This window comes from Xenopus laevis, chromosome 2L, assembly GCF_017654675.1.
Source record: "Xenopus laevis strain J_2021 chromosome 2L, Xenopus_laevis_v10.1, whole genome shotgun sequence".
NCBI lineage: Eukaryota > Metazoa > Chordata > Amphibia > Anura > Pipidae > Xenopus > Xenopus laevis.
Window position 1 is genome coordinate 5988174 of NC_054373.1, and position 19401 is coordinate 6007574.

The 19401-nt window shown below is 41.2% G+C and overlaps 1 protein-coding gene across 2 annotated transcripts in view; it reads right to left on the bottom strand.

Annotated features, from left to right (window-relative positions):
- arhgap31.L (Rho GTPase activating protein 31 L homeolog) overlaps window positions 1-19401 on the bottom strand; it is an 88306-nt gene that overhangs the window by 31974 nt on the left and 36931 nt on the right. For both annotated transcript variants that reach the window (XM_018245832.2, XM_018245831.2), the window contains exons 2-3: window positions 1693-1795; window positions 590-734 (exon numbers count right to left, since the gene is read on the bottom strand). In XM_018245832.2, the coding sequence (XP_018101321.1) occupies window positions 590-734; window positions 1693-1795 (248 nt within the window). The remainder of the gene's footprint in view (window positions 1-589; window positions 735-1692; window positions 1796-19401) is intronic.

Sequence of the window (19401 nt, forward strand, 5' to 3'; positions counted from 1 at the left end):
AGCAGCAATGATCCAGGACATCAAACTTGTCACAGGGGGTCACCATCTTGGAAAGTGTCTGTGACACTCACATGCTCAGTGGGCTCTGATTGGCTGCTGAGAAGCTAAGCTTAGGGCTCGTCACTAATTATCCAGCAGAAAATGAGCTTCCCTGGCTGTAATATAAGCTGATGCTACAGGTTTGCTGATTATTCAATTCTGATGCTAATTGCACTGGTTTCTGTGCTGCCATGTAGTAATTATGTGTATTAATTACTAATCAGCCTTATATTGTGACATTTCTATTCTATGTGTACTGTATATTGTGAGTGGCTCCCTAAGCTCAGTAAGTGACAGCAGCACAGAGCATGTGCAGTGAATCAGCAGAAAAGAAGATGGGGAGCTACTGGGGCATCTTTGGAGACACAGATCTTTACTGCTAAAGGGCTGTGGTTGCCTTGGGCTGGTACAGAAGCACAAAACATCATGTACAACATTTCTACCTACTTCTTTAGTTAGGCTTTAGTTCTCCTTTAAGCTGCTAAAGAAGTGCAATGCCCTCTCTGCAGTGAATACAGCCCTGTGGATAAGAGTAGAAAAGTCTCCTTACGGTGAACTTGCTGTAGAGTTGGTAAGTCAGGAGCGGGTTGGGCAACTCCCGGAAGTACAATTTGCACAAGGAGCCGACACAGTGAATGTCCTGGAGGTAGACATCTCTGGTCAGGTCTGGGGGCTGATCCAACCCAAATTCTTGCCTGGAACAACAAAGAGGGAGACATTACAACCCTGAGGGGGGAAGACTGAAGGATTCTGCTCACTCCCACCTGTGGGTTACAAGCTATTGTATCATCGCTACTCAGGCTGCTGGAAGCCAATCTACTATTTGGGATTCCGCCGAATCCATGAATCCTTCATGAAAGATTACAGAATTTATTCCTAATTTGCATTTGCACATTAGGGACAGATAGGGAAACAGTGTAAAAAAATTGTTTTACTTCTTTGTTGTGACAAAAAGTTACGTGATTTCCCTTCCCGCCCCTAATTTGCATAAGCAAGTTAGGATTCGGTTCGGCCAAGCACAAGGATTCGGCCGAATCCTGATGAAAAAAATTCGGCCAAATCCCAAACCGAATTTTGGATTCGATGCATCCCTAATGACAATTTTAGGATGTTTTAAGATTTTGCAGTTGGTCTTTGTCTTCTGTTCTCTGTGGTTTGAGAGTCGTTTCACTTTTCCTGTTCTGCAGGGATTTAAAGGGGAAGTAAACCCCCCATAGCACCAGCCTCCTCCTAAAATGCTTCAACCTCACTTAGATGGTTCCCCTGTCCCTACAATCCCAGGTTCTATGGGATCACCCGGAGCAGACACATTAGATATTGACCTGTTCCTGACTAGTTGGATCAACTCCCTGTAGCCTGGGTCCAAAACTAACATGGCCAAACATGGTGGCTGAGAACCTCATCATTGCAACTGAGCATAAGATAAAAGGAATGCAGTGCAGTTGTTAGTTCCCCTTTAAAATGATCTGGTTGTTAGGGTTTCATTTTCCCTAGCAACCAGGCAATGGACCCCAAGATTAACCGAAAAGGGTCTGAATAACAAAATGAGAAAGCCTGTTAATAAATATACATCTTTATGTTGCCTTTGTAGGGGTTTCTGTTGCAAGTCCTGCATATGTATTATATGTAGCCCCCCCCACTCTTTTGCAGTACCGTAACTTCTGTATGTTGGACGTCACCCCAGACAGACGGTAGATTCCATCCACCACTCCGTGCGTTTCGATGAACTCGGCGCAGCTCTTCAGTACATCAGGGACTGCAAAGAAAAGAGGATTAAAATAGTGAGACCAACCCAGCTTGCTCCTGCTACATTGTTTCAGAAGTCAGAACCAGCAGTGCATAAAATCTATACACAGGGGGACCTGAGATTGTAATCTCTGTACAGCGCAGTGGAATACGTCGGAGCTATATAAATACATGATAATAACATTGCAGGGGTGCCCATATACTGGTTAATGAGTATAGCAGTGCAGCTATGGAGAATATCACAAGGTTTCTAAATTAGTAGCTTTGAAATTCAGTCATTCGTAACCCACAGAGACAAATACCCCCCTACTCCCCCATGGAACATTCCAAGGGTTTAAATCAAATGCTTCAGGAGCACATGACAAACCCAAAGAGTAAATCTCCCTGCCGGGGCCACAGAGTGGATGAGTCCTGACGTTCCACAGACCCAGATTAACTGTAATGATCAAAGAATTCCCTGATGTTCCTTCCCAAGCGGCAGACCTGATTCACAGATTTAGATGGGGCAGTAATTATACCCCCAAACTGCATTTGTTACAATTGTTTCTTTGCTTACCTTAAATTGTTACAATTGTATCTTTACTTATCTTAAATAGTTACAAATGTATCTATGGTTATCTTAAATTGTTACAATTGTATCTTTGTTTATCTTAAATTATTACGATTGTTTCTTTATCTTAAATAGTTACAATTGTATCGGTTTATCTTAAATAGTTACAATTGTATCTTTGCTTATCTTAAATTGTTACAATTGTTTCCTTGCTTACCTTAAATAGTTACAATTGTATCTAAGTGCAGATACTAAGTATTCTGGGCTCTCTGCCAAAACCCTCTTATTTAATTACATTTCAGAAACTTTGTATCTTTTTCTGGCTGTTCGGTGCACGAAATCAAAAGAGAAACTACAGACATTTCAGGAACAATCCGGGTCTGCGGGCACAGGACTGTCCTGTGAAAAACTGGACAGTTGGGAGATATGCAATCGTTTACTTCTTGTTCAAACTCACCCCCAGCAGTGGTTTAACTATAGAGGGAGCCAACCTCATAGTATCTGGGGGGAGTCCAGGAGGAGAGGGCACCCAGTAAGGACTAGTTGAGAGGTAGAATGCAGGTTACATGTATATTGGGAGTAGCAGGTCTCATCCACGTTGTTCATGTGCCATTTGCAGCCCAACGACTGTTTCATAATACTTGTTCTTTTCACCTAAATCATTATTCTCTGGCTATAAAACTGTGTACTAAGCACAATTCAGCAGGAACAGCCCCTAAGTTTGCTCATAGTCTGTACAGAGAGATCCCATAAAACTATGGCAGCATAGGTATTCCCTGTACTAAGCACAATTCAGCAGGAACAGTCCCTAAGTTTGCTCATAGTCTGTACAGAGAGATCCCATAAAACTATGGCAGCATAGGTATTCCCTGTACTAAGCACAATTCAGCAGGAACAGCCCCCTAAGTTTGCTCATAGTCTGTACAGAGAGATCCCATAAAACTATGGCAGCATAGGTATTCCCTGTACTAAGCACAATTCAGCAGGAACAGCCCCTAAGTTTGCTCATAGTCTGTACAGAGAGATCACATAAAACTATGGCAGCATAGGTATTCCCCTGTACTAAGCACAATTCAGCAGGAACAGTCCCTAAGTTTGCTCATAGTCTGTACAGAGAGATCCCATAAAACTATGGCAGCATAGGTATTCCCCTGTACTAAGCACAATTCAGCAGGAACAGTCCCTAAGTTTGCTCATAGTCTGTACAGAGAGATCCCATAAAACTATGGCAGCATAGGTATTCCCTGTACTAAGCACAATTCAGCAGGAACAGTCCCCTAAGTTTGCTCATAGTCTGTACAGAGAGATCCCATAAAACTATGGCAGCATAGGTATTCCCTGTACTAAGCACAATTCAGCAGGAACAGCCCCTAAGTTTGCTCATAGTCTGTACAGAGAGATCCCATAAAACTATGGCAGCATAGGTATTCCCTGTACTAAGCACAATTCAGCAGGAACAGTCCCCTAAGTTTGCTCATAGTCTGTACAGAGAGATCCCATAAAACTATGGCAGCATAGGTATTCCCTGTACTAAGCACAATTCAGCAGGAACAGCCCCTAAGTTTGCTCATAGTCTGTACAGAGAGATCCCATAAAACTATGGCAGCATAGGTATTCCCCTGTACTAAGCACAATTCAGCAGGAACAGTCCCTAAGTTTGCTCATAGTCTGTACAGAGAGATCCCATAAAACTATGGCAGCATAGGTATTCCCTGTACTAAGCACAATTCAGCAGGAACATTCCCTAAGTTTGCTCATAGTCTGTACAGAGAGATCCCATAAAACTATGGCAGCATAGGTATTCCCCTGTACTAAGCACAATTCAGCAGGAACAGTCCCTAAGTTTGCTCATAGTCTGTACAGAGAGATCCCATAAAACTATGGCAGCATAGGTATTCCCCTGTACTAAGCACAATTCAGCAGGAACAGTCCCTAAGTTTGCTCATAGTCTGTACAGAGAGATCCCATAAAACTATGGCAGCATAGGTATTCCCTGTACTAAGCACAATTCAGCAGGAACAGCCCCTAAGTTTACTCATAGTCTGTACAGAGAGATCCCATAAAACTATGACAGCATAGGTATTCCCCTGTACTAAGCACAATTCAGCAGGAACAGTCCCCTAAGTTTGCTCATAGTCTGTACAGAGAGATCCCATAAAACTATGGCAGCATAGGTATTCCCTGTACTAAGCACAATTGTCACAGTCAAAAAAAGCATTGACGTTAATAAATGAGTCCCACTAGAGTCCCCGGCACTCAGCAGAAGAATAAGACGAGTGTATTGTGTAAGTGACTCCATATAAACATAAATAAATGTGGGGGTGACATGAGAGCGGTTGGATGGGTTGCTCGGGCTCAGCGAGGGGTACAGCTGTCAGTGGGTCCCACTTGCTGCAGTTGAAGATCAAGAAACAAATTCCCTTTGAAATAGAAATAGCTGTGAAAACCATTTCATGACTCCAGAGCTGACATATGTGAGAGAGGATTCTGCCACAGGGGCAATGGGATGTTCTGGAGCAGCAAATCCACAATAGATCTGCCTATTTGTGCCCAAATCTGGAACCCAATTTTCCTTCTGATTGACCAATAAAAGAGGAAGGAATCCCCTATTTGAAGCTGTCTTCGTAACTTCAATGTGATATTCAGAGCAGCAGCTGAATCAGACAAGTACTAACAGTGTCAGTAGCTGGGCCTCACTTGCTAAAAAGGCATCCGACCCTTCCTTAAAGCTTTCTACTGTATCTGCCAGTTCAAGGAGAGTGTTCACTTCCATTCCTTCGTCTCTTGTTAGTGTATATTGCTTATTTAGGGGCAGACTTATCAAAGGTTGAGGTGAATTTTCGAATGAAAAAAATTCGAATCTCATAACTGTTGTTTTAGCCTATGGAGGCCTCCTAGAACCTATTTGGAGTCAATTGGTGGACTTTGAAAAAATCAAAGGTTTTTTTGGGGAAAAACTTGGAATCGAATTCGATCAAATGCGCTATTCCTTCGTTTTGTACTATTCAAATTCAGCCAAATATGGACCTATTCGATCGAAAACAGACCTATTAGACAAAAAAAAACCTTCGACTTAATTTCGGTTGGTCTTTTTGAATTTCAAAGTTTTTTCAATTCCAAATTCAGCCCATGATAAATATGCTCCTTAGTTTATACTATCTCATATCCATGTCATGCTGATTTGGTATTATGTCCCTTTAAAGGGGAACTGATGCGAAAATGAAAATTTAATATAAGCTTCAGCATACTGAATTAAGAAACTTTCTCAAAACAATCAATGAAAAATTCTGCATTGTTTCTGAAATAATCAAGTTTATCTTCACTATTCCTCTCTCAGCATCTGTTTCTCTTCATTCTCTCTTCATGCAGCAGTTGGGTGTCAGATATTCACTGACAGTTAGATCCAATATATCTTATAGGGGGGCTCCTTTTGCCTAGAAGATGTATTAGAGATCACTCTATTAAACTCACCAGACATCAAGGGGCAAATTCACTAAACGACGAAGCGCCTAACGCTAGCGTGAATACGCCAGCGTAGCTCATTTTCGTTAATTCGCCGATTCACTAACGCTGGCGTTTTTTCATTTTTTATGGGTGATAGGCTGAAAAAGATCGAAAATTATTTTGGGGCTCCCCTCCTTCCCCCCTACATTTCCTAACTCATGGCACCTTAACTATACAGTGGGCACATGTGTAGGGCAAAATACAAATTTTACTTGCTGTTTTGAAGGTTTCCCAGGCTTGTGTAGTGCTGCTGCATATACCTCCATTGTAACTTCAATTTGGCGCCGTATGCAAATTAAGCATCGCTAGCGTAACTTTGCTTTGCTTGGCGAATTAACGCTAACGCAACTTCGCAACCTTACGCTTCCCCTGAGCGCAACTTCGGCTTTTAGTTAATTTGCGTAGCGCTGGCGAAAATACGCCTGGCAAAGTGCGGGGAAGCGCGGGGAAGCGCGGCGAAGCGGACACTGGCGCAATAACGAATCTTAGTGAATGTCCCACCATGTCTCTCTAGATGCAGAATTTTGTTAGATTTTGTTTGTACTGCAATCAGTTATTTGAGTGAGCTCTAATACATCTGCTAGGAAATGAGCCCCCCTATAAGATATATTGGATCTAACTGTCAGTGAATATCTGACACCCAACTGCTGCATGAAGAGAGAATGAAGAGAAACAGATGTTGAGAGAGGAATAGTGAAGATAAACTTGATTATTTCAGAAAAAATACTGAATTTTTAATGGATTATATTTAGAAAGTTTCTTATTTTAGTATTAGCTGTATTTTTATTGTATTGGTATTATTTCTTTATTATTATTATTAATTATTTATTTATTAGTATTATTATATGTATTATTATTATTTTATATTTCAGTATTTTAAGATTATATTAAATAAATTTTTCTTGATAGTTCCCCTTTAAGAAACCTAAAGCAGCACAGGAATACAGGAAACAAAAAACCCCAAATATTCCTACGTAAATCATCGTACCGTCAGTGAGGCCATGCAGCTGCGACTGAACTGCAACAGTTTCATCTAAAATTCATCTCTCAGGATCCCCCAGGCAGTAAAGGAGAACTCTGCCCAAAAACAGATTTTTTGTTTAATAAAGGGAAATGTCATTCTCAACAACTTCCAATATTGGTGTATCCTTTTCTGTTTTCTGGTTCAGACTCTCAAAACAATGCTAAAGAAATCTGGTAATGAGCTGGCTGCAGCTACATTGGTTCAGGAGGCAGAACCAGCAGTGCAGAAAATATAAACCATCAGACTGATATACTGCCTTCAATATCAAATGTACAGTGCACCTAATAGTGAGTAAGGTAAAACACCCTGACTGCTCCTCATGGAGGCTGGTTCATTACCTGTCGGGGGCCCCCCCACTGTTTATTGAAGCCTGTTGCACTGACAGGAGCTACATGGGAATGTTACACCGAGAACTGAGTGAGAACTGACAGATTTGGCATTTTTATTTCTTTAAGGATCAAGTTGTTGACACAGTGAAGTATGTGCATGCTATCTCTGCCCCCTTGTCTTGCTACAATGCAGCAGCAGCAGCAACCAGGAGAAGAGGCAATTGCTTTCATGTTTCTCCTCGGTATTTATGAAAAATGACGGTTAACTTTTAGGGGGCAGATTTGTCAAAGGTCGAAGTGAAAATCCGAATTAAAAAATTTTTAATTTCAAGCTAATTTTTGTGTACTTAGACTAGGGAAATCGTCCAAATTTGATTTGAAAAAAATTTGAAAATTCGAAAATTCGAATAATCTTGTACTGTCTCTTTAAAAATGAGACTTCGACCATTCGCCATCTATTACTGTTTTAGCCTATGGGGGACCTCCTAGAACCTATTTGGAGTCAATTGGTGGACTTTATCTTGGAAAAACTTCGAATCAAATTCTAAGTCTTTTGTACGATTCGAATTCAATCAAAAACACACCTATTCGATCCAAAACTGACCTATTCAGCAAAAAAAACAGATTTTCTGATAAATTTCGATTGGTCTTTTTTAATTCAAATTTCAAAGTTATGGGAGTTCAAAAAAACTCCCATTACTTCGAAATTCGACCCTTGATAAATCTGCCCCTTAGTATGTTATAGACTGGTTGATTCAAAGTAACTTTTCAATTTGCCTTCTTCTGACTCTTTCCAGCTTTCAAATGGGGTCGCTGACCCCATCTAAAAACAAATGCTCTGTAAGGCTGCACCTTTATTGTTATGGCCGCATTTCATTACCCATATTTCTATTCAGTCTCTGTCTTATTTATATTCCAGTCTCTTATTCAAATCAATGCATGGTTGCTAGGGTAATTAGGACCCTAGCAACCAGATGGCTGAAATTGCAAACAGGAGAGCTGCTGAATAAAAAGTTAAACAACTCAAAAACTGCTAGGGATGCACCCAATCCACTATTTTGGATTCGGACGAATCATATGCAAATTAGGGATGGGAAAAACAATATTTACTTCCTTGTTTTAGGACAAAAAGTCACACAATTTCCCTCCCTGCCCCTAATTTGCATATGTAAATTAGGATTCGGATTCGATTCGCTTGGGCAGAAGGATTCAGCGGAATCCAAATCCTGCTGAAAAAGGCCGAATCCCGAACCGAATCCTGGATTTGGTGCATCCCTAAAAACTACAAGTAATAAAAAATGAAAACCAATTACAAGTTGTCTCAGACTATCCTTCTCTACATCATATTAACAGTTAACTCAAAAGTGAACAACCCCTTTAAAGGGGAAGTTCATCTTCCAAACGTCTTCAGTTGTTTTCATATAGGGAAAGGGGATGTAAACCCAAAAAGTAAAACAATTTAACAGAAGCGGCTGATTAACAGATCCTTTCAGGTTCAGCTTCTGCTAAATTGTTTCAAGAGGCAGAACCAGAAGTAAACAAACACTACTTTCAATGAAGAAATGACAGGTATACGAAGCTGGAAAACCACTGATTATTTTAATGGATAAATACAGGAAAGTTGCTTAAAATGGTCATTTCTTTATTTAAAACAAACAATTGCCTTTAGCAGAAGTTCCCCTTTAATAGGACAGTGTAGGAAATGGTCAGTTTAAAGGAATTTTGTGACAATTTATCCAAACAAGAGGATTTGGTCATTTCCTCTCATCTGTTCCACAGTCTCATTGTTCAGCCATTAATCTTCCCTGAGATTAAAAGGGAGCACACGTCCTCTGCCGCTGTCCCAGCTACACGCGTGTCTCCGAGTGTGTTACACGGGGTCTCCGAGTGTGTTACATGCGTGTCTCTGAGTGTGCTACACGCGTGTCTCTGAGTGTGCTACACGCGTGTCTCTGAGTGTGCTACACGCGTGTCTCTGAGTGTGCTACACGCGTGTCTCTGAGTGTGCTACACGCGTGTCTCTGAGTGTGCTACAAGCGTGTCTCTGAGTGTGCTACACGCGTGTCTCTGAGTGTGCTACATGCGTGTCTCTGAGTGTGCTACATGCGTGTCTCTGAGTGTGCTACATGCGTGTCTCTGAGTGTGCTACACGCGTGTCTCTGAGTGTGCTACACGCGTGTCTGAGTGTGCTACATGTGTGTCTCTGAGTGTGCTACACGCGTGTCTCTGAGTGTTCTACACGCGTGTCTCTGAGTGTGCTACACGTGTGTCTCTGAGTGTGCTACAAGCGTGTTTCTGAGTGTGCTACACGGGTGTCTCTGCGTGTGCTACACATGTTGAATAATGCTCGGTGTAGCAGAGGGGGTGTTGGGGTTACATTACAGTGAAATAACAAATAATGTTGGTGAAAAGAATGAAAGTTACAATAAACTGCTGCAGAGGCCAGAGAAAAGGCTGATTAATCACTGCACAACTAATGAAGGCTGGAGCTCAACACTAAGTCATTAACCCTGGGGGTTCTGTGTGCTTCTGAACCCCATTACCACTGGTTGGGGGTGTGCTCTTGCTCATTCACAGGACTGATCTACAGCTCCCCGAATAAACAGCACCTAGTTCAACAGTTACACCAAAAAATGTGTTTAAGAGTAATGAAAATATAATGTACTGTTGCCCTGCACTGGTACAATAGGTGTGTTTGCTTCAGAAAGACTACTATAGTTGTGTAGTCATGGGGGCAGCCATTCAAGCACAGGATACACAGTAGATAACATAAGTACTACTATAGTTTATATAAACAAGCTGCTGTGTAGCCATGGGGGCAGCCATTCAAGCACAGGATACACAGTAGATAACAGATAAGTACTACTATAGTTTATATAAACAAGCTGCTGTGTAGCCATGGGGGCAGCCATTCAAGCACAGGATACACAGTAGATAACAGATAAGTACTACTATAGTTTATATAAACAAGCTGCTGTCTAGCCATGGGGGCAGCCATTCAAGCACAGGATACACAGTAGATAACAGATGAGTACTACTATAGTTTATATAAACAAGCTGCTGTGTAGCCATGGGGGCAGCCATTCAAGCGCAGGATACACAGTAGATAACAGATAAGTACTACTACAGTTTATATAAACAAGCTGCTGTGTAGCCATGGGGGCAGCCATTCAAGCACAGGATACACAGTAGATAACAGATAAGTACTACTATAGTTTATATAAACAAGCTGCTGTGTAGCCATGGGGGCAGCCATTCAAGCACAGGATACACAGTAGATAACAGATAAGTACTACTACAGTTTATATAAACAAGGTGCTGTGTAGCCATGGGGACAGCCATTCAAGCACAGGATACACAGTAGATAACAGATAAGTACTACTATATCATGGCCGCAGGGTGCTAGCGCCGGCCGCATACTCCTAACGCCGGAGCATCCAGTGCTCCTTACAATGCAGCTGGGCGACATGCCGTCCCTAAAATGTTGCCACCCTAGACCTGGGCCTTTGTGGCCTCGCCACAAATCTGAGCCTGGGGGCAGCCATTCAAGCTGGTAAAAGGAGAAAAAGGCACAGGTTGCTTAGCGGATAACAGATAAGCTCTGTAGTATACAATGGGATTCTACATAATGACTACAGAGCAACTTGATTATATAAACTATAGTTGAGTTACTGAAGCAAACACAGCACTTGTACCAGTGCAGGGACCCAGTACATTATATTTTCATTACTTTAAAACAATTTCATTTTTAGATGTTACTGTTCCTTTAAGCACTGAAACACACATACAGCCCCCGAGGACTGGGTTTGGGGTATTATATTAAACAGCTGTTTTGTGAATATTGGGTTGTAAGTCCCCTCTTGATTTCTGCTTCCAGGGCTTTCCTAGTTAATAAAGTATCACTTATAGGGCAGAGTACATCCGGGCCAACAATTATTTAGTATAGGGACTCCATGTTACTAAGTTGGAATGTTCCACCAATCAGTGTACCTCCTCCATAATTTCAATAAGCCCACCACTATTTATACCCCATATTTGGCACTGTCTCACTGAAAGAAAGGCAACTGAGGAACCCCGGGGAGTCAGCTTGGTTACATGGTTCTCTGATTCAGCCACAGCATCAGTTCTGCCTTAAATCCCATATTAAAGAACAGCTGGGTCCCATCATTGCGGGTGCCGGACACATTGATGCCCCATCTTCTCCTGACGCTCCCTAATCAGACACGGGTAATGCAAGGGCAGAAGCTGTTTTGTATTTCTCATTCATTTCCCTGCACTGAAACCTCCCCAGATGGACTTGCTCCAAAGTGATTACCCTCAAATGTTACAGAGGCATGAACAATGTTAAAGCTCAGGGCTCTCTCTATTCCCCGTGGGTGTTTGAACACCTACATTAGGCCATAGGCATTTTTTTCTGCCGGCATTGAATCTATTCAGGCCTCTCCTATTCATATTCCAGTCTCTTATTTAAAGAAGAACTCACCCCCCTACCATAAGCCCCCCTAAGCTTACAGGCAATGTCCCCCTACACAGATTTACTAACGGGCACTGGCGTAAATTCACTAGTGAAGGAGATAGACACTAGCAGTACTTCGCACTCTAGCGCCAGGCAAATTTTCGCTTTGGCGAATGGACGTAACTACGCAAATTCACTAAGATGCAGCTTTTCCTGAACGTTACCCTCTTGCGCCAGACTTGCCTTCACCACCTCAGACCAGGCAAAGTTCAATAGAGTAGATAGGACTTCCTCCAAAAAAGTTGAACATTTTCGAAAACGCTGGCGACTTTTTTCAGGGTGATATGCTGCAAAAGATTTTTCTTGGGTACCCGGCTTCCCCCCTACATTTCCTAACATATGGCACATAACCTCTACACTGGGCTCACAACTATTTTATTTTATTAAGGTTCCCTGGACTTGTGTAGTGTAATGTATTTGCTGCAACATATACGTCCATTGTACTTTAACTTCCCGCCGTATGCAAATTAGCCAAAGCTAGCGCAACTTCAATTTGCTTGCCGAATTAACACAATCGAAAATTCACCATCGTTAGGTGCCCTAGACGCAAGTGTTGTGATGTGAGCGAAGCCGCCGCTGGCAAATTTTCGGAGGTTAGTGAATTTGCTCCTACATGTTTCGGCATAACCCTTTATCAAGTGATATTGTCTCTTAAGGTGTAACACAGACACCTGAACCTGCAGCCGTAAGGAATTGAACATTGGGGTCTGAATCAGAAAAACTTCTTTATTATTGATTCAGACAGTGGAGATATTTACATCACACTGGTTGAATTTGGGGGAATTACCTAGTGTAAAAAGCACCAGTTAGTCTACTAAGTGGTTTGTAGGTCACAAAGAGCGAAGCTCACAGACCTTCTGGAAAATAGGGACTTGGTATGGTCAGTCCCATTTGTTGAGGTCAAGTGACCCCCATGAGAAGCGTTTAACTAATTAAAGAGACTTTGTTTTTATTGGTTTCCTGCCTTATTCCATCAGTTTCCCTGTGAAGTGTCTTCAGATAAACAGTTGCCTATTGTGTCCTTATGGGATCCCAGGATAATCACCATATCCTGAACAAACAGACGGATCAGCAGGCTTGGGGGGTACCATGTCGACTTTAGTTTATCATGGTGGGTTTTAGAGAGAGTAAAGCTGGCCATAGATGTTGAGATTTTTAAAAGATCAGATCCTGATCGTGAGACCACGATCTTCTCAGAACGATCGTACGAATTTACATCAACTAAAAAGACCAATTTGCCAGGAAAACAAAGGGGAGCTGCTTGGCCCTGCAACCATATATAGATTAGACAGGGACCGATAAAGATTTTTTGACCTGGCCGATCAATTTCCTGACAGATGTCGGCCCAAAAATCGTAAGATGTACGATCGTTCGAATCCCACTAACCGCACGATAATTTCGAAGGATTGGTCGGGCTTCCTTAAAATCGGTCGTTCGGCAAGAAGAATCATCGCGTCTATGGGGAGCTTTTAAGGATACCAAGTAACTTTATTATGAGCTGGAATTCACAGGCATGTGGGTGGGGCCATATCAATAATTCATGCCTGGCCTAAGAAGCTTACAATCATTTACTCCTGTAAAGGACATGACCATCTGATTCTCAAGATGCAGAAACCTTTTTTCTCTTGGACAAAAATGTCCATTCTATTGGACTATAATAGGAATGGGAGTAAATGAATGTGGGCAAGTCTGACCTTTGATGGGTGTGTAGGCTAAAATAAGGGATGTCCAACCTGCAGGCTTCAAACTGTTGTTAAACTATAATCCTCAACCACTGGAGGCAGGAGTAATTGAAGTTGACCTATTGTAGGGCACTGGAGGGATAGGAGTTAAGCTGGCCATACACAGAGAGATCCGCTCGTTTGGCGTTGTCGCCAAATGAGCGGATCTCTCCCCGATATGCCCACCATGAGGTGGGCAATATCGGGCTGATCCGATCGTGGGCCCTAGGGCCCAATGATCGGATCCTAACGAATAGCAATGGGCGGTCGGATCGCGGAACCGCATCAACGAATAGATGTGGCCGCGATCCGACGGGATTTTTTGTCCCAACCGATCATTCGGGGAAGCCCGTCGGGGGGGGCCCCATACATGGGCCAATAGGTCGGCGGCACAGTCTGTCGGCAGCTTTTATTGGCCCGTGTATGGCCACCTTTAGACAGTCCAACTGAAACGTAAGCAACAAGTGTCCCATAACCCCAGTGAAACATTAGTAATTAGTGGTGTTCACCCTCTTTAATCAGGATATCAATGGGTTGTACCTAGTCCACAAGTTCCACTGTGTTTCAGTCAAACGAACAACAGCAGAAGGACGAGGTGCTCCCTAATACAAGGTGAACATCTGATGATCATTAAAGCCATCACCAAAGGTTTCCTCATGATTAAAAGCAGGAACAATCCCTGGAAGGGTCAATTCATGTCACACACAGACCTGCTTGTTCCTAAGCCGGCCAAGTTCTCTCCTGTTCTCTGTCAGTAACACAATAGAAACCAGATGGAGATTTGAGAATCCCAAAGTCAGACGGCTTTGGTTATAGGTTTTATTTTTCTTACGTTTTCAGCAGAGAAATTCTAAGACAAGGGCAGGAGAAGAATAACAAGCTAAGGATGGTGACCATATCTGAACTTGGCTGGCGGGGGGATGAATTAATTTGTAAAGAATCACAGAAGATCAAGCCAGGCCAGGGAACGGAAACCCAATCATGTTTAAATGTCTAAGATCTAGCCAAGATGTATGAAAGCTCTGATCTGCACTAAATTACAATTCTTTGGAGATCTCTGTGGCAACTTGCTTAGTTGGCATAGTCACCTGGCTACTATTTAGCTGAATGTAACTGCTGTCACTGACTCAAAGGGAATTGGTTTGGGCATACCTGAGGGACGTATTCACTTTCCTGTGGTTGCTCCAGATGTGGTTTTCATGGTCAAGCCTAAACCTCTTAAACCTAAGTAATAATCCCTATTCTTCATACAATGAAACAACATGAATGTAGTCTTGATTGTGAGTGTTTCAGCCAGTAATATGCTCACAGAACAACCCCTCGATGACGTGTCGGACTGGGACACCAGGGGCCCACTCTCAGTACTATTATAATTCCTCTCCTCACACAACCTCTATTCTGCTAGTCTCTTTTCTTTACATACTATAATCTATCATTCCATCTATTTAGTCTCTTTGTTCTCATAGAAATATGTAATGGCCATGAAATATGCCAAATGTTTTGATGCAGGAGGGCCCCCCTGACACCTTGGCCCACCGGTAGTTTTCCTGGTATCCCTGTGGGCCAGTCCGACACTGCCTCGATGACTTCTAATATCCTTATCATTTACAGTAGGGGGTACATTATCCCTTATAATACATGAGTGATACTCAAAGTTCCCTGTATAACTCAGCCTGCAGCCTTGTGTCTTTATATGGTCACAGAACAACCCCTCAGTGACTTCTAATATCCTTATCATTTACAGTAGGGGGTACATTATCCCTTATAATACATGAGTGATACTCAGAGTTCCCTGTATAACTCAGCCTGCAGTCTTGTGTCTTTATATGGTCACAGAACAACCCTCAGTGACTTCTAATATCCTTATCATTTACAGTAGGGGGTACATTATCCCTTATAATACATGAGTGATACTCAGAGTTCCCTGTATAACTCAGCCTGCAGCCTTGTGACTTTATATGGTCACAGAACAACCCCCCAGTGACTTCTAATATCCTTATCATTTACAGTAGGGGGTACATTATCCCTTATAATACATGAGTGATACTCAGAGTTCCCTGTATAACTCAGCCTGCAGCCTTGTGCCTTTATATGGTCACAGAACAACCCCTCAGTGACTTCTAATATCCTTATCATTTACAGTAGGGGGTACATTATCCCTTATAATACATGAGTGATACTCAGAGTTCCCTGTATAACTCAGCCTGCAGTCTTGTGCCTTTATATGGTCACAAAGCCCCTTAGTGACTTCAAATATTCATATCATTTACAGTAGGGGGGTACATTGTATGTGAATATTTGCAACACACTCTCATTTGATCTCTGATTCATGGGAGAGCTGCTCTTACAATAACAAAGCAGAACAGCTGAATAGTTTTTGCCCTTATATCTTTTCTTGTCCTTTATGGTTTATTTCCTTGTGCTCGGTTTGCGGTTTTGATAGTTGCCGGGAGATTAAAGCCATCTGGGCTGAGATTCTATAGAGGCCTCAATATGATTCTGAGTTCAGTGGGACAAGCTGGGAAACGGATCTTTTTCCTGTTTCGCTGATAAGAAATCATTCAAATTTCCTGAAATCGGAAAGGCCAGTATGGAGATACATGGAGACTTTGAGCCATGAAGCATGAAGAAACCTTCACCCTAGACCAGGGGTGCCCAAAAGGTAGATTGGGATCTACCAATAGACCTTTGGCTGGTAATCAGTGGATCTCAAGACACTGTCTACTAACAGTCTGACTTAATTACCCTCCTGTTTAATTATTTTCATTAAAGGATAAGTAAACCTTTGAAATAAGTGAATGCAAAATTAATGAGGGGGCTATTCTAAGCACTTTTGTTATTTACATTCATTATTTATTTTGTTTTTATTCCAAGATATTAAGGGATACATATACTGTTAATATGAATGAATTTTGTTACAACAGCGCCACCTGCTGGTCAGTTTCCCACCAGTCTGACCAGCAAGTAGTCAAGGAAGTTGTCAGGAGAAAGAAAGAGGCTGATGTTCTTCTGCTTAGGAAAGATGTGAGAAACGTGAGATCAGAGCAGCCTCTTTCTCCTGACAACTTCCTTGACTACTTGCTGGTCAGACTGGTGGGAAACTGACCAGCAGGTGGCGCTGTTGTAACAAAATTCATTCATATTAACAGTGTATGTATCCCTTAATATCTTGGAATAAAAACAAAATAAATAATGAATGTACATTGCAAAAGTGCTTGGAATAGCCCCCTCATCAATTTTAAATTCACTTATTTTAAAGGTTTACTTATCCTTTAAGATATTTATTACAGTTTATTTATTAAAGTTACATAATACATAGTTTTTACTTAACCTAACAATATACATTTGCTCATAAATCAATACAATATTTAAGTAATGTTTTCATTGGAACAGAATGCTAACAATGTTTTTTATGGATGTAGATCATAATGCAACGACATCCCTAAAAGTAGACCTCTCATTAAAGGGATCCTGTCATCGGAAAACATGTTTTTTTCAAAACGCCTCAGTTAATAGTGCTACTCCAGCAGAATTCTGCACTGAAATCCATTTCTCAAAAGAGCAAACAGATTTTTTTATATTCAATTTTGAAATCTGACATGGGGCTAGACATTTTGTCAATTTCCCAGCTGCCCCTGGTCATGTGACTTGTGCCTGCACTTCAGGAGAGAAATGCTTTCTGGCAGGCTGCTGTTTCTCCTTCTCAATGTAACTGAATTTGTCTCAGTGAGACATGGGTTTTTACTATTGAGTGTTGTTCTTAGATCTACCAGGCAGCTGTTATCTTGTGTTAGAGAGCTATCTGGTTACCTTCCCATTGTTCTTTTGTTTGGCTTCTGGGGGGGGAAAGGGAGGGGGTGATATCACTCCTACTTGCAGTACAACAGTAAAGAGTGATTGAAGTTTATCCGAGCACAAGTCACATGACTTGGGGCAGCTGGGAAATTGACAATATGTCTAGCCCCATGTCAGATTTCAAAATTGAATATAAAAAAATCTGTTTGCTCTTTTGAGAAATGGATTTCAGCGCAAAATTCTGCTGGAGCAGCACTATTAACTGATTAATTTTGAAAAAAATGTTTTTTCCCATGACAGTATCCCTTTAATAAAGTATGGGCACTCCTGCCCTAGACAGTCTGGGTGGCACCATTTGGGACACGCATGGTACATAGACACAATGGAGTCTGTGTACTGTCACAATTCATTAAAGACGCCCAAAAATTGCACTTTCCTCACCGCAAATGCCCAATGATGACACAAATGAAGACCGGGCAAAATGAACAACATGTTCGCCCACTAGCACAAGCCTATGACAGATTAAACGGAACTACAAGGACCCACAACTCTGGTCCAACAGACTCACCCGTGGGCCAAAAGACCAGAGCAGCCCAATTTACCCATCTACATATTTGGGTGTCCAAAATTGACTAGATCCAAGCAATAAGCCCATATGTGATCAAACCTTTATCCCAAATCTTGTTGATGAGCAGACTGATTTACCCTTTGGGATTGCACAGCAGGAACAGCCAGATAATGATAATAAATTAATTGCATGAAAAATTAGTGTGTGTGTGTGCGCGCGTGCATGTGTCCCCATGTGTGTGGTCTGATGAATACCTTAAATTCTAGATTTCCTCACAACCCACTGTAAGAGTAAAGAAGGAAACCACAAGGTTCAAGGGTTAGAGGTCAAAGGTTAGTTGGATAGAATTGCTCCATCAGATCCTTACACAGCTCCAGTTGCACATTCTGCAGGAGATTTTGGGAATGATCCCATACCTGGAAACTCTGTTTCCAAATTTTTATGAAAAATTGTAAAAATACTTCCATAGGGTCATCAAGCAATAACTTTTGAATGACACATCACCCGATAATATTTTCATAAGCCTAAAATTACTCATTCAATTCCTAGTTTGATAAGGGGGTGTGGCAAAATTATGGGAATGGTTCAGGTGATGATTTGGAATCTTGATCATGATCTATTCACTAATTTTTTTCATCAAATTTTTTTCTGCTTGATTTAGTCAGGCATCATCTGATTCTTAAAAAGAAATTGCGTATTTGCTTTTTACCCCCAAAAAATTCCAAAATAAAAAAAAATGTGATTGAAAAATAAGCGACAAGTTCGAAAAATAGCAAATTCACCTTTGGTGAAAAAATGAAATTTTATATTTTATCACAATAATACTACAGAATATAAATAAATACAAAAATTTTATTTTAAATATTTAAATCTTTTTCTGTTTTCTTTGTCTTTTCTTTAACCAGGTACAATCAGATTCTTCACAAAAGTTCATTTTTCTGTTTACCCAAAGAAAAATGTCAATACAAATTTACAAGAAAAAAAAACCTGGTTGAAATAAGTAAGACAAGAACAAATCCAAGATGATAACTTTACATCATTTTTATATTTTATCATAATATTCACATAGCAGAGAAAATAAATATAATGAGATTTCTGTTTTTAAAGGGCATGTAAAGGCAAAAAAATAAAATCCAATTTTTACTTTCTTTAATGAAAAAGAAACCTATCTCCAATATACTTTAATTAAAAAATGTGTACCGTTTTTATAAGAAACCTGACTGTATGCAGTAAAATTCTCCCTTCATTTACTGCTGTGGATAGGAATTGTGAGACGGTCCCTAACTGCTCTGCAGGGAAACAATCATATTTATGAACAGCAGGGGGAGCCCCCGCCTTACTTTCCCAGCCGTGCAGAACTCAAGCAGCTTTGTTTATGACGATCCCTAAGCAGCCCAGACCACACTGAGCATGTGCACAGTCTTAGTCTTGCAAAGATGTTTAACAAAGTTACAAGATGGTGACCCCCTGTAGCCAAATTTGAAAGCATAAATCATTTGTTTGATTAGGCTTGTGGTGCAGTAAGTTCATGTTTATATTAAGTATACAAAATACAGCATTTCTAGCCTTATTCTATTTTAGACTTTACATGCCCTTTAAGGTATTTCTG